At 45.1% G+C, this 16,847-nt stretch overlaps 1 protein-coding gene across 1 annotated transcript in view; it reads left to right on the top strand.

The window, feature by feature from the left end:
- The window catches only part of LOC310771079 (contactin-associated protein-like 4), a gene marked incomplete at both ends in the record, with an annotated part of 66,227 nt that overhangs the window by 37,009 nt on the left and 12,371 nt on the right, over positions 1-16,847 (top strand). Inside the window, 2 exons of the mRNA XM_083663756.1 lie at positions 2,602-2,841; positions 7,962-8,186. Of these exons, the coding sequence (XP_083519882.1) occupies positions 2,602-2,841; positions 7,962-8,186 (465 nt within the window). The remainder of the gene's footprint in view (positions 1-2,601; positions 2,842-7,961; positions 8,187-16,847) is intronic.

Genomic DNA, 16,847 nt, shown 5'->3' with positions numbered 1-16,847 from the left:
CAGCACAGACAGACACAGGCAGATAGAGAGGGGGAGTGCGATGGAGAAGACAGAGTTGGTGTTTTGAAGTTATCTCTGTGTGAAGACTGGAATATTACATCTGTTCCCTTGGAGCAGTAGCTTTGGTCCGTACACTCCTTAATTGCTTGTGAGAATATCCTGTGAGAGGCAGCAATGTGCCGCAAGGCATCCAGTCTGCCGGAAAGTCATTAGAAGAAGAAGAAGCAACTGTGCCCCATCGGCTCATACTACATCACAGTTGCTCGAGTGATATCACGGATGACATCACAATTGCTCAAGTGACATCACTGATGACATCACGATCGTGACTGACACCGCCACAGACACCGCCGCCACAGACACCACCCACTTAGCCAATTTTAACTAAGAGAAGAAGAGAAGATAATGCACAACATTTTCAACAACTCTCTATTGCAAATTGATAGTGATTCAACCTGTGTCCAGCAGGGATTGGAGTCTCACTTAAAGGAACACTCCGCCCATTTTCAACCAGCTTTGTATCATTAGAACATCAGTAGTATATTAGAAAACTGTAAACGGTTTTGATGTCTGTCATTTAATTTGACAGTTATTGAGTGTTAAAGTGTGGACCAGTGACATCACTGGTCCACACTAACTCAAATTAATAACTCATTAACTCAAATCAACTCTCAAACTGTAAACGGTTTTGAAGTCATTCATCTAGTTTGACAGTTATTGAGAGTTGATTTGAGTTAATGAGTTATTTATTTGAGTTAGTGTGGACCAGTGATGTCACTGGTCCACACTTTAACACTCAATAACTGTCAAATTAAATGACAGACTTCAAAACAGTTTACAGTTTTCTGATATACTACTGATGTTCTAATGATACAAAGCTGGTTGAAAATGGGCAGAGTGTTCCTTTAAGTCACACACACAGTGAGGAGAGAGAGAGGGAGAACATGCAAACTCCACACAGAAAGGACCTGCTGGGTAGCAAGCAGCCTTTTCCAAAACAACTGAAGTCAATGGGGACCAGTTCTATAAACTTCCAAAACAACAACAGCCAAACAATCGCACTGTGAAAACAAAGACCTACATGGTTTGTTGCATATAAATCAGCTGTAAGATTTGCACTAAATGGTGTAAATATAAGCTAGGTCTTTTTGGAAATCTGAAGAACTGGTCCCCACTGACTTCAGTTGTCTTGGAGAAGGCTGCAATGGAGTTGTGCTGGCAACCTCCCTGTGTTACTGTATATGGACAAACTTCACAAACATTTTAGTTTATTTTATTTTATTTTGCAATTTTCAAAACGTAAAAAACAAAAGGCTCAGACAGAGAAAGAAAGAAAAACAAAACAAACATATAATTCACATTCCAATACTACAGCTTGGCGCTACCAGCCGCGTAAGGTACCCACGTGCCTGCAAGAGATGTGCGTGGGATCCCACGCAAAGGGTCCATGAGAAGTCAGTTAGGCGAGTCACGTATCATATCGCTTTTATTAACCTCGTCCAAATAGGCCAAAAACGGGTCCCAGATAACCAAGAGCTTCCCAAGAGAATTGGTCCTCAAGAACCGGAGCCTCTCCGTACATACAACCGAGATCATGTCCGTCAGCCACAGCTGAAAAGAGGGTGTAGAGGGAGACTTCCACTCCCTCAGAATGAGTCTCTTGGCGACAGTTGTCCCCTGCGTCAGAGACTGTTGCACAGCCGTAGCAGAGGAGGAGCAGAGAGGATTCCGAGCAGCCGAAGATGGCGAGTTCCGCAAACTTCTAGGGGTGTCACGATACACTCAGTTCACGATACGATACGTATCACGATACTGGGTTCACGATAACGATACGATACGATACGATTTTAACAATATTTTTTTAAACTTGAATAATGACAATATATGACTGGAAAAGTAGTATTTTATTTGAAATGCACAAATACCAAACATGCTGTTGTGGGAAATTGTTATTACAATAACAACTAGAAAAAACATGAGATTGGAGATAAGGCTTATCTTGAAATAGAATGAGTTACACCGTCACTTAGATTTACTTTGAACTAAAAGGTTTCTCAGCAGTATAAATTCTCATTATGCATCTTCAGTTTTTCTTCAAACTCAAACAACAAGACTTTTCTTAGTCTATTTTTTATGCATCTTCAGTTTTTCCTGTCAAGTAAACAGTTTTGCCAGAAACTCAATTGAATGGTTTCTCTCCTGTATAACTTCTCATGTGTCTCTTCAGAGACTTGTTCAACTGAACTACTTTCCACACATTGAACTTCAACAAACAAAGACGTTTCTTTGTCTATTTTTGGAAAAAAAAAAAAAAAATTCACGATATGAGATTTCATCTTAACGATACATATCGTGACGTTTTACTATCGCGAAATTTCGTGGGACGATATATTGTGACACCCCTACAAACTTCACAAACGTAACTGACATGAGGAAGAATAGAGGATGATAGAATTACAGTTTTTGGGTGAACTATTCCTTCAACAGAAAATACAAGGAAAAAGAGGAAGCAAGATACACTCCCCATGTGGCTTTACTGTAATAGAAGACTAGCCAAATGCCTTCAAATGCCATGTGAATGTGGTCTCTTTGTGTTGTCAGGCGGCACGGCGTCGCGGCAGAAGGGTTTTCGGGGGTGTCTCCGCGCCCTGCAGCTGAACGGCGTCACACTGGACCTGGAGCAGCGGGCTCAGATCACCCCCGGCGTGACGCCCGGGTGCCCAGGACACTGCAGCAGCTACGGCTCGCTCTGCCTCCACAGGGGGCGCTGTGTGGAGAGAGCCCGGGGCTTCTACTGTGACTGTGGCCTGTCTGCCTACACTGGAGCCTTCTGCCACAGAGGTGACACACAACACGCACGCGCACACACACACACACACACACACACACACACACACACACACACACGCACACACACACACAGAGCTAGCACAAATGGAAATTGGACAAGATATTTGTATTTATTTATATCATTATTTTGGTGACCATGTTTCACGATTGGTCGAATACCATCACATTTTTTTCCAGTCTTTTTTCTTTGGAAGATGACAACTTCCTCCGTCTACATTTGAATGGGCTGACATTGGAAGATTGTGGGAGAGAGACGATAGACTGGCTTGAGAGATTACCTACAATAGAAACAGCTGAGCTAAAGCTGAGCAGTGCGGCTAGCATTCCGACAAGCGTTGGGAAACAGTGTGAAACTGCTTTATTCAGCATTGCCGTTTACCTGTTTTAATGACCAAGTCTGTTTGTTTGGTAAAAACCTCCTGAACAGTGATCACTGAAGGAATCCTAATCTAAAAATAAAATGGCAATAGAGATAACAATCCCACGCTACTCCACGATGTCATCAACCCCCATCATTTGTTTGTGTTGAGAGTGAGACCCCTAGTGGCAGAAAATGACATATTGTACGTTTAAAAATTTGAATCAATTTAAACTTATCTTATAATTTATTCCACTTTCCCTCAGACAACATGGTGTTGACTAATGATGCCACGTGCTGTGACCTCTCTGCAGGAGAGCTGTGGAACTGTTTTACAGCACACTGAACTGTCACATCACCCCCCCCCCACCCTGCTGCTTTACAACATGCTGCAGTCAGAACCCCCCCCCCCCCCCCCCCGCCGCTTTACAACATGCTGCAGTCAGAACCCCCCCTGCTGCTTTACAACATGCTGCAGTCAGAACCCCCCCCCGCTGCTTTACAACATGCTGCAGTCAGAACCCCCCCCCTGCTGCTTTACAACATGCTGCAGTCAGAACCCCCCCCCTGCTGCTTTACAACATGCTGCAGTCAGAACCCCCCCCCCCCCGCTGCTTTACAACATGCTGCAGTCAGAACCCCCCCCCTGCTGCTTTACAACATGCTGCAGTCAGAACCCCCCCACCCCCCTGCTGCTTTACAACATGCTGCAGTTACAACCCCCCGTGCTTTACAACACGCTGCAGTCACAACCCCCCGTGCTTTACAACACGCTGCAGTCACAACCCCCCCGTGCTTTACAACACGCTGCAGTCACAACCCCCCGTGCTTTACAACACGCTGCAGTCACAACCCCCCCGTGCTTTACAACACGCTGCAGTCACAACCCCCCGTGCTTTACAACACGCTGCAGTCACAACCCCCCCGTGCTTTACAACACGCTGCAGTCACAACCCCCCCGTGCTTTACAACACGCTGCAGTCACAACCCCCCGTGCTTTACAACACGCTGCAGTCACAACCCCCCGTGCTTTACAACACGCTGCAGTCACAACCCCCCGTGCTTTACAACACGCTGCAGTCACAACCCCCCGTGCTTTACAACACGCTGCAGTCACAACCCCCCCGTGCTTTACAACACGCTGCAGTCACAACCCCCCGTGCTTTACAACACGCTGCAGTCACAACCCCCCGTGCTTTACAACACGCTGCAGTCACAACCCCCCGTGCTTTACAACACGCTGCAGTCACAACCCCCCCGTGCTTTACAACACGCTGCAGTCACAACCCCCCGTGCTTTACAACACGCTGCAGTCACAACCCCCCGTGCTTTACAACACGCTGCAGTCACAACCCCCCCGTGCTTTACAACACGCTGCAGTCACAACCCCCCGTGCTTTACAACACGCTGCAGTCACAACCCCCCCGTGCTTTACAACACGCTGCAGTCACAACCCCCCCGTGCTTTACAACACGCTGCAGTCACAACCCCCCCGTGCTTTACAACACGCTGCACTGTCACATCTCCTCCACCAAGGTCAATGCTATTTGTATATTAGCTGTCAGCACAGCTCCTTCAGGAGGAGCACGGAGCAGCCGAGAGTCCTTCACTCTGTAGATATGAGATGGCCCCTGAACCTCTGTCTCTCTATAAAGAGGACTTAAACAGTTGTTTACAGTGTGAGTTTCATGTCAAGGCAAGTCAGGTTGATCTATATATTAAGATGCAAGATTCTCACCAAGTTCTTTACAGACCTCCGAGGACACAAAAACAAAAGCACAGATAATGACACAAGGGAAAATAAAGGAATGTGGAGAAAGCCTGTGTGTGTGTGTGTGTGTGTGTGTGTGTGTGTGTGTGTGTGTGTGTGTGTGTGTGTGTGTGTGTGTGTGTGTGTGTGTGTGTGTGTGTGTGTGTGTGTGTGTGTGTGTTTATCTGCTGCTGTTTAAAGGTTAAGAATCGATATTCCAGAGAATCCTCTTCCTGTACTTAACACATCAACAAGCAGCTAAGGCTGTCACATCAAGGGTTCGATGCAGTTGAGTCTGTTTGATGTGTATTTTTGTGTCTATTACTACTGAGTGTCTATTTGATGTGTATCTGAGTGTATTTGAGCCATTCTGTTTGATGTGTAAGTCATCATCACAGTAACAATGAGTCCTCACACACATCAGCAGTGCTTTATATGTTGCTTCAAGATGTGAGTTCAGTTCAGCAATCACTACTTTTTTCAAAAGGACTCCCATAGCCCTCTCCCCATCTATTCGAGATATCTACTGTATTTACACATCTATTCGAGATATCTACTGTATTTACACATCTATTAGAGATATCTACTGTATTTACTCATCTATTAAAGATATCTACTGTATTTACATATCTATTAGAGATATCTACTGTATTTACTCATCTATTAGAGATATCTACTGTATTTACACATCTATTAGAGATATCTACTGTATTTACATATCTATTAGAGATATCTACTGTATTTACTCATCTATTAGAGATATCTACTGTATTTACTCATCTATTAGAGATATATACTGTATTTACCCGTAAGCCCAATTTATACTTGGTCTGTCGACACTTTTGAAATGGTCGCCGACAGAAATGAGGACTTGAGTCGACAATTTCAAGTGTCGACTAGAAGTGTCTGCTACCTAGTGAAATTTCTAGTGTCACTGACTACGTCACATAGTGTCGCGCAAGTCTGATTGGCTATATAGACGGCACGCGCGCTTGACTTCCTTGTTTTGGTTTTTGCTTGATTGAAATGAATGAACGTGTCCCCGCTATTTTTATCAAACTGTCCTTGATGTATGACTTCGTGAAAATGACAAAGAACATCGTGACCAATTTCCCAGAGAGAGAGGAGGTGAGTTATGTGGTTGTGTGTCGTTATATGCCAAGTATACGTTTTAGCCAAGTACGTTACATCTTGCCTCCGTTGAGGTGGTTTCACTGTGCTGTGCATTCCCTTGGGGTTGGGGTGAGGCACCCTGAGGCCTTTGGGTTGGGGTTAGGGTTTGACTATGGGTCAAGATTAGGGATGGATGCAGCAAGGTATATTCCTCCCGTTTGGAGGGGGGAAGGCTGGGCTGTGGGCGAAGCCTTCCCAGGCCGCCCTCCCGTGCAGCCGCACCCTGCATGATGCACAAGGGCGTCAGCATCCGACGCACATGGTAGGTACGTGACAAAGTGGTGCAAGTCGACGCACACGGTACGTGACAAAGTGGTGCAAGTCGACACGTGACAAAGTGGTGCAAGTCGACACGTGACAAAGTGGTGCAAGTCGACGCACACGGTACGTGACAAAGTGGTGCAAGTCGATGCACACGGTACGTGACAAAGTGGTGCAAGTCGACGCACACGGTACGTGACAAAGTGGTGCAAGTCGACGCACACGGTACGTGACAAAGTGGTGCAAGTCGACGCACACGGTACGTGACAAAGTGGTGCAAGTCGACACGTGACAAAGTGGTGCAAGTCGACACGTGACAAAGTGGTGCAAGTCGACGCACATGGTACGTGACAAAGTGGTGCAAGTCGACGCACACGGTACGTGACAAAGTGGTGCAAGTCGACACGTGACAAAGTGGTGCAAGTCGACACGTGACAAAGTGGTGCAAGTCGACGCACACGGTACGTGACAAAGTGGTGCAAGTCGACGCACACGGTACGTGACAAAGTGGTGCAAGTCGACGCACACGGTACGTGACAAAGTGGTGCAAGTCGACGCACACGGTACGTGACAAAGTGGTGCAAGTCGACGCACACGGTACATGACAAAGTGGTGCAAGTCGACACACGGTACATAACAAGTCGATGCAGTGCGAGTGAGAAAGAGCTGATAACTAGGAGGCAGGTTTCATGTACTTTTCCCACTCGCCTGTCTGTTGGTGTTTTGAGGATAGCTTTGATTTCTCTAGCAATCTAAGCAATGCAAAGTTGCTGGAATATATAATGTAATTCTATTGAGTAGCAGCTTCCCTGGGAACATTGTTATGTTGTTGAAAGTGCAGAATTACTTTAATGCATTGTGCTATGCCTGGTAACTTCACTATTCACTTCCTGGCAACATTCAGCATTACAGGAAAAATATACATGTAGATACATTATGTTAATATAAAGTGAAATGAAGTGTTTATAAGAACTCCAAGCAATTTAACAACTAAACTAAACTAAACTAAACAGCCTTTTTGGAGTGAAGGGCTGAGAACCACTGGGATTTTGTTAATTTTGGTCCCGGTTTGAATGCTGTAATTCAGGACTAAACAATATATGAAATGGGTAATTGTTTTCTGTAGAATCATCTAATGCTCAGTTTAATTTCAGCATCATAATAATAGTCTACCAATGCCAGTTCATACTTCAAAATATTACTACAATTGTGCAGCTATAAATAAAGTGGGTGAGAGTTGCCTAACCAGAAGTTATCCCTGCAAGTAAAGTCAATGCCAGCCCGCATCTTGCCCAATTTAAAAACTGTACAAACAGCAACACAATATATATGTGTGCAGTATCTTCGCAGTCACCGTGGATTTTTTTTAGCCTTGTTTTGCGAGAATTGTCCTATTTTATTCTACACTCTCCAAGAAAAAAGCAGCGTTCCTTCCCCTTGACTATTCTTTTTTTATGTATACAAACAGCATTTTTGGTCATTAAAATTATTGTTAATTAACTTGATTAGTTAATTAAAAACATCTGCGGTGAGTAATAAGCCTCTCTGTTGCCCCTCCCTTAACCTCAGAGGTGTCAGCCAGCTTCCAGTGGGGGGCGTCGGTCAGCTACACCTTCAAGGAGCCGTACGATCTGAGCAGGAACAGCAGCGCTCTGCCCTCCTCCATCTACTCTGAGCTGACGCTGAGAGGAGAAAACATCTCCCTGAGCTTCAGCACGGCCCACAGGCCAGCCCTGGTGCTCTACGTCAGCTCCTACTACAGAGAGTACCTGGCCCTGCTCATCAACAAGCACGGTGAGGAGCACAGCCCGTGCTTTACTTTTGTTTCTCCACAAGGTTGTTCATGCTTGAGGTTGAGTGTTTTGTTATTTCAATCTTCTACACATCTCCTCCCTCTTCGATGACCTCCTCTTTATCTCATGATAAATGATCCAAGTCTCTTGTCCTAGTCTCAGCTCCAGACAATTGGATATCTCCTCCTACCAATCGTCTGGGAACTTCTTGTCAAAAATCGTCGCTCAAATGGCGTGAACGGCCGCTAGTAAACCTAGATCCCTTTTGTCAAGGACACACCTTTTTTATTATTTGGATTTTATTTGATAAGGATGATGTGATTTAACATAGTTCCAATACAGAGCATGAAACTGATGTGCTGCATAGAGAGTTTATAGCTATTGCTAATTTTCATCTCTTTGTTAACATTCATAAAGAGATGTCTGTATAAGTGAATTTCCTTACAGGTATTTTGTATTGCACTGTATAGACCCTTCTGAGCCACCATATGTCTTACGGCCTCTGACGTAATCACGCAGAGGCAAGAGTATATGTATAGGAGGAGTGACGCACAGCGTTAGAGAAAGAAAAGAGTGTCAGAGCGGGCTCAGTTGAACTGAATGCAGAAGGCAAATATAAAGAGAAAATAAATACGCCAACAGGCTAAAGAAAGCTGTGAATCCAGTCTGTTTATTTGGACGCAAGAAACCATCCGCAAGACAAAGAACCTTAACAGGTTATGGGCCCAGGTCCCGAGTAAGCAGACAACTCGAAGAAGAAGTTTATCGCGTAGCGTAAACAAACGGGTGGACGTGCTAACCGGTGCTAAGGAGCTAACCTCGAGAAAAAGGTCAGCGTGTAGTTAGCAAAGAAGCACGGCGGGCCGTGGCTATAGGCTATTAGCGGAAAAGTTTGGCTAAGTAGCAAAATAGCACGGCGACTAGTTTAGCGGGAAAGTGTTTAGCTAACTAGTAGCGCAAACAGCAAGAAGCCTACAGGCGGTGAACGGCGAAGAGGCACGCTAGCATGATGGCTAACAGAGCATCACACAGCCTGTCATCGCAAATCGTCTTCAATGGAAAAGAAGATAAGTACGACATTTGGGAAATACGATTCCTGAGTCATCTACACTCGTTGAAATTAAAAGACACTATTCTGTATGAACCATATACCGAGGACACAACGGTGTTAGCCGAAGATGCAAGAAAGAATGAAGACTGTTATGCAGAATTAGTAAGATGCATAGACGATAAAAGTCTATCCTTGATACGTCATGACGCCCCAGATGACGGCAGAAAAGCCTTAAAGATATTAAAAGAGCATTATTCCGGGAGAAGTAAGCCGAGAATAATTAGCTTATATTCTACACTGTCCAGGCTCCGCATGGGTGACAGAGAGACAGTCACAGACTATCTTATAAGGGCAGAAGATGCCATTTCAGCTCTAAAGGATGCAGGTGAAACCATCAGTGAAGGCCTATGTATAGCTATGCTACTAGAAGGACTACCTGACACTTTCAAGCCACTAGCAGTCCACGTCACGCAGAATGAAGACAACGTGACGTTCATGGATTTCAAAAGAAGACTAAGAAATTATGAAGAAGCTGAAAGAAGGAGCACTGCAGAAAGCAAGGACAATGTGATGAAGACGGCGACACGACAAGGCCGGACTTCAACCAAGACTCCAGCTAATAACAGAAGAGAAGAAGAAGCAAGCGTCACTTGTTACAGATGTGGAAGAAAAGGCCACAAGGCGAAAGGCTGTATGAGAAAAGTATGGTGTAACCACTGTAAAAGGGACAACCACGCCGACATCATGTGCAGAAGAAGAGGACAAGATGATGCCAGAAAGGTTGTTGATGAGGAGGACGACGACGACCAGGATCATTTCTTCAAAGTAAAGCACGGCGACAGGGAGAAGTACATCCCACAACGAAGGCCCCCGACCAACGTGAAAATGAAAGGCATCATGGTAGATGGAGGCGCAACATCGCACATCGTGAACGACATAAAGAAGTTCATAAGCTTCGACACCTCATTCAAGCCAAGCAACCATTCAGTCGAGTTGGCTGATGGAACAAAATGCAGCGGGATGGCTCAACAGAGAGGAACAGCGTTGATCTACCTGCAAGACAGCAACGGACGGCAGCACAGAGCACAGCTACGAGACGCTCTGTACATGCCAACATATCCACTGGATATCTTCTCAGTCGCCAGAGCAACAAATGGTGGAGCGACTGTTACCTTCAAGAAGGAAGACAGCAACATGATCACCAAAGATGGTAGCAGGTTCGACATACATGAGAATGGTAACCTGTATTATTTACCTACATTTGAGAATGAAAATGCTGATCAGTGCAAAGCATGTTATGACATCCAAACATGGCACGAGATATTGGGTCATTGTAACCATGATGACGTGCAAAAATTGCAAAGTGTGGTAAAAGGTATGGAGATAAAGGGGAATACCGCAGGACCTAAACAGATATGTGAAGTGTGTATAAAGGGAAAATTTGTACAGACAAGAAGTAGAGAACCTGACACGAGAGCTAAAAATCCCCTAGAATTGGTTCATACCGACTTAACAGGCCCAATGCAGACGCCAAGCCTAGAAGGATTTAAATACGCACAATCTTTCACTGATGATTATTCAGGTACAATGATGGTATACTTCCTAAGGTCAAAGTGTGACACTGTACAAGCTACAGAAAGATTTCTCGCTGATATAGCACCTTACGGTGAAATTAAATGTATTCGGTCAGATAATGGGACCGAATTTACAAGTAAAAGCTTCAAAGAGCTAATGACTAAAAATAAGATCAGACATGAAACATCTGCGCCATACTCGCCACATCAAAATGGCACAGCAGAGCGAGGGTGGAGAACCCTAGGAGATATGAGTAGATGCCTACTGATTGAGAGCGAATTACCAGATTACTTGTGGAATTACGCCATGCAAACGGCAGCATATATAAGAAACAGGTGTTACAATAGGAGAACTAAGAAAACACCATATGAGATGTTCACAGGGAGAGAACCAAATGTGTCAAAACTACAAAGGTTTGGATCTGAGTGTTTTTCCTATAAACAGGAGAAAGGAAAATTAGAATCCAGATGTGACCAAGGAATTTTTGTCGGATATGATAAAAATAGTCCAGCCTATTTGGTTTACTACCCTGAGACAGAAAAAGTTCAAAAACATAGACTAGTGAAGTTCTCAAGTAAGGCAGCTAAAGAAAGGGGGACTCAGACAGAGTCAAACACAGAGGTTGACAACAGTGTACTGATACCAGTAGAAGTACCAGAGGTTGAAACTACTGAGAGTGACAACAACCATGAAAACACTGTGAATGAAAATGACCGTGACATACAAGATGCTGGTACCGGTACTTTACCTGAACAGACTGATGATGACCAGCCAGGTAAAGTTACCAAGACTGTTGAAAGCAGGTACCCACGTAGAGAGAGGTCGAAACCTGCTCGCTACCAGGAATTTGAAATGGAGGATTCTGAGGCGCGATTGAACATATGCATAGACTCTTGTTACAGAGCGGTATGCGATACCCCTCGATCCTACCAAGACGCGATTTCATCCACAAAATCCAAGCAATGGAAAAACGCGATGAAAGATGAAATGAGGTCACTTGAGGAAAATGAGACCTACAGCCTCACAGGACTACCCCCGGGTAAATGTGCAGTGGGGGGGAAATGGGTGTTCGCACTCAAGACAGATACAGACGGATCAGAAAAATACAAAGCAAGGTATGTAGCAAAAGGCTACAGCCAAAAACAAGGGACAGACTATGAAGAGACATTTTCACCAACCGCTGATATGACTAGTGTGAGGGTGATTATGCAGAAGGCTGCACAAGAGAGTCTGATTTTGCACCAAATGGATGTGAAAACCGCGTACTTGCACGCACCTATCGATTTTGAATTATACATAGAACAACCTGAAGGGTTTGAGAAAAAGTCGACAACAGGTGAAAAACTTGTATGTAAACTACAGAAGTCACTATATGGTCTTAAACAATCTGGTAGAAACTGGAACACATTGCTACATGCTTGTCTATGCGATAACGGTTTTAAACAGAATCCAGCAGATTACTGTGTGTACACAAAAGAGAACCAGAATGAAAAAGTCATCATACTGATCTGGGTTGACGACTTAGTTATAGCAGCTAGCAATGAGACCATACTGATAAATGTAAAGAAAATGCTCACTGAGAGATTCAAAATGAAGGATCTGGGAAGACTAAATCATTTCCTAGGCATGGATTTCAACCAGAAAGAAGGGCAAGTCAAAATGTCTCAGACCAGATATGTCAAGAAAATTTTGGAGAGGTTTGGTATGAAGGAGTGCAGAGTAAGAGAAACTCCATGTGAACCCAAACTGGAGTATTCAGAAGAAAGCGAACTGTTAAAAGACCCCAAGGAGTATAGAGAAGCAGTGGGTAGTTTGCTTTATTTGTCCACATGCACCAGGCCAGACCTGAGCTATGTAATCAGCAACTTATCTAGACATTTTGCCGAGCCAACTGAAGAACACTGGAAAACAGTGAGACATGTTCTCAGATACCTAAAAGGTACAATAGACCAGGAACTAACCTTCAAAAGAGATGACACAAACAGTCTAGGACTAAGAGTGTTCACTGATGCTGACTGGGCATCAGATGCCTCAGACAGGCGCAGCACTACAGGTTATTGTGTCACCTTAAGCAAGGGAAGTGGTTTGATTTCATGGAAGACACGAAAACAACAGACAGTAGCTCTCTCAACATGTGAGGCAGAGTACATGTCGCTAGCAGCAGCTATGCAGGAGTGTCTCTATTTAGAGCAGTTACTAGTGAACTTGGACAACTGTCAATATGCACAAACAAAAGTCTTTGAAGACAACCAGGGCACAATAGCAATCGCCAAGAATCCAGTACACAGACAAAGGTGTAAACACATTGATATAAAATATCATTTCATCAGGGAAATTGTAAACGGTGGAAGAGTGGTTTTGGAGTACTGCCCCACAGAACAGATGGTGGCAGATCTAATGACCAAGCCAGCGACTAAGCTAAAACTAAAGAGGTTTAGTCAGGACATGTTTGGCACTTAGAATGCACAGGGCACAGAGTGTTTTTTTTTTTGTTTTGTTTTGTCCATATTGTAAAAGAAAGAAAAATGTTTTTGTTTCCTGGTGAACCCCAGTAAGTTCAATTCGAGTGGGGGTGTTAACATTCATAAAGAGATGTCTGTATAAGTGAATTTCCTTACAGGTATTTTGTATTGCACTGTATAGACCCTTCTGAGCCACCATATGTCTTACGGCCTCTGACGTAATCACGCAGAGGCAAGAGTATATGTATAGGAGGAGTGACGCACAGCGTTAGAGAAAGAAAAGAGTGTCAGAGCGGGCTCAGTTGAACTGAATGCAGAAGGCAAATATAAAGAGAAAATAAATACGCCAACAGGCTAAAGAAAGCTGTGAATCCAGTCTGTTTATTTGGACGCAAGAAACCATCCGCAAGACAAAGAACCTTAACACTCTTGTTCGTTGTAATTTGCTTACTGGAGATGATGCTCTAGATGCTGTCCGCTAACATGTAGGGCTGCCGTAAAGACGCTGCATTGGTTCCTATCCTATCCCCTCATGTCCTGTCCTCTCCTCCTATCCCCTCATGTCCTGTCCTCTCCTCCGACCTATCCCCTCATCAAGTTCAAGTTCAAGTTTATTCATATGTCCCAGAAGGGCACTTTGGGTTGCAGCAGAGCAAAAACAAAACAGTCATAAAATCACACAAGACTCGAAATAAAAACATGAAAACAAGGTGCAGACACAAATAGACCATAAAACCATAAAAACCATAAAAGACCATAAAACCATACAAACAAAATGGAGACACAATAGACCACGACATAGTGCACAGTAGCAGTTCAGTTCAAATGCTGAACTGCCCTGGTGCCAGGGCAGTTCAGCCAGTGTAGTTTAAAGTGCCAGTTTTGGGGCTTCCTAAGCAAATGTAGCATTGAAAAACATGGTCAAAGAGCAGATTAGTTATCCTCTCTTCACTCTCCCCCCTCTCTCCTCTCTCTCCTCCTCCCCTTTCCCCTCCTCTCTCCTCTCCTCTCTCCTCCTCCTCCCCTTTCCCCTCCTATCTCCTCTCTTCTCTCCTTCTCCTCTCCTCTCCTCTCTCCTCCTCCTCCCCTTTCCCCTCCTATCTCCTCTCCTCTCTCCTCCTCCTCCCCTTTCCCCTCCTCTCTCCTCTCCTCTCTCCTCCTCCTCCCCTTTCCCCTCCTATCTCCTCTCCTCTCTCTCCTCCTCCCCTTTCCTCTCCTCTCTCCTCTCCTCTCTCTCCTCCTCCCCTTTCCTCTCCTATCTCCTCTCTCCTCTCTCTCCTCCTCCCCTTTCCCCTCCTCTCTCCTCTCCTCTCTCTCCTCCTCCCCTTTCCCCTCCTATCTCCTCTCCTCTCTCTCCTCCTCCCCTTTCCTCTCCTATCTCCTCTCTCTCCTCCTCCCCTTTCATCTCCTCTCTCCTCTCCTTTCATCTCCTCTCTCCTCTGCTCTCTATCCTCTTCCCCTTTCCTCTCCTCTCTCCTCTCCTCTCTCTCCTCCTCCCCTTTCCTCTCCTATCTCCTCTCTCCTCTCCTCTCTCTCCTCCCCCCTTTCCTCTCCTATCTCCTCTCTCTCCTCCTCCCCTTTCATCTCCTCTCCTCTCTCTCCTCTCTCCTCTCCACTCCTCTCTCTCCTCCTCTCCTCTCCTCTCTCCTCCTCCTCCCCTTTCATCTCTCCTCTCCTCTCTCTCCTCCTCCCCTTTCCCCTCCTATCTCCTCTCCTCTCTCTCCTCCTCCCCTTTCCTCTCCTATCTCCTCTCTCCTCTCCTCTCTCTCCTCCTCCCCTTTCCCCTCCTATCTCCTCTCCTCTCTCCTCCTCCCCCCTTTCCTCTCCTATCTCCTCTCTCTCCTCCTCCCCTTTCATCTCCTCTCCTCTCTCCTCTCCTCTCTCTCCTCCTCTCCTCTCCTCTCTCCTCCTCTCCTCTCTCCTCTCCTCTCTCTCCTCCTCTCCTCTGCGCTGCAGCTTTATCTGATCCATTAGGATTAGTCAGATGACTCTCTGTGGATTGGGTCCGTCAGCCTCTGCTGCCTCTCGATCCGTCCAGCCAGGCCGGCTAGTACGTCTTGTCTCTGCAGAAATAAAGTGTTCGCTGGTCTTATCCTTGATCTCATCACTAAAACCTCAGGAGTGTTGCTAAGGGACTAGCAGTGTGGTTGCTCCCAAATGGGTGGCGACTGGCAAGTCAGTCTACCACTGAATAAAACAATAGAAAACTTGCTGATGTGTTTTATAACCTTCTGAGTCTAATGATCATGTTGTGAGGTCAGCTTTTAAGAGTAGTAGTAGGATGCCAATTGAATCTGAAATGACATTTCCAGCAGTGAAACTCTATGGAAGTAGCACTTTGCAGCTAGATTAGCTGTACATGGATTTTGCTGGTCTTAATGACTCAGAGAAAGCTGGCGGACAGCCTGGCATTAGGGTTGCACGCTAGTCGAGTAGTCTCAAGGTAAGTGTACTTCTACCCAAGTGTTTAATTAGATCCCTTAGAGCTAGTCGAGTAGTCTCAAGGTAAGTGCACTTCTACCCAAGGGTTTAATTAGATCCCTCAGAGCTAGTCGAGTAGTCTCAAGGTAAGTGTACTTAAGTGTTTAATTAGATCCCTCAGAGCTAGTCGGGTAGTCTCAAGGTAAGTGCACTTCTACCCAAGGGTTTAATTAGATCCCTCAGAGCTAGTCGAGTAGTCTCAAGGTAAGTGCACTTCTACGCAAGTGTTTAATTAGATCCCTCAGAGCTAGTCGAGTAGTCGCAGGGTAAGTGCACTTCTACCCAAGTGTCTAATTAGATCCCTCAGAGCTAGCTGAGTAGTCTCAAGGTAAGTGCACTTCTACCCAAGTGTTTAATTACATCCCTCAGAGCTAGTCGAGTAGTCTCAAGGTAAGTGCACTTCTACGCAAGTGTCTAATTAGATCCCTCAGAGATAGTCGAGTAGTCGCAAGGTAAGTGCACTTCTACCCAAGTGTTTAATTAGATCCCTCAGAGCTAGTCGAGTAGTCGCAAGGTAAGTGCACTTCTACCCAAGTGTTTAATTAGATCCCTCAGAGCTAGCCGAGTAGTCTCAAGGTAAGTGCACTTCTACCCAAGTGTTGAATTAGATCCCTCAGAGCTAGTCGAGTAGTCTCAAGGTAAGTGCACTTCTACCCAAGTGTTGAATTAGATCCCTCAGAGCTAGTCGAGTACTGTAGTCTCAAGGTAAGTGCACTTCTACCCAAGTGTTGAATTAGATCCCTCAGAGCTGGTCGAGTAGTCTCAAGGTAAGTGCACTTCTACCCAAGTGTTGAATTAGATCCCTCAGAGCTAGTCGAGTAGTCTCAAGGTAAGTGCACTTCTACCCAAGTGTTGAATTAGATCCCTCAGAGCTAGTCGAGTAGTCTCAAGGTAAGTGCACTTCTACCCAGTGTCTAATTAAATCCCTGAGAGCTTTCTCTTGTTGGCTTATTTCTTCTCCCTTCCCTCCTAAATGATGCAGTTCCACCTCTTCAGCCCAAACACTGAAACTCTCGGTCAATCACTCAGATGTCGTACATTCATCATTATCAGAATCAGTAGCTAGATGAGCTATGCAACCAAGTTATTCAAT

Source organism: Poromitra crassiceps, assembly GCF_964638095.1.
Source record: "Poromitra crassiceps genome assembly, contig: HAP1_SCAFFOLD_343, whole genome shotgun sequence".
Taxonomy (NCBI): Eukaryota; Metazoa; Chordata; class Actinopteri; order Beryciformes; family Melamphaidae; genus Poromitra; species Poromitra crassiceps.
This window is presented reverse-complemented; position numbering and strand designations above follow the sequence as displayed.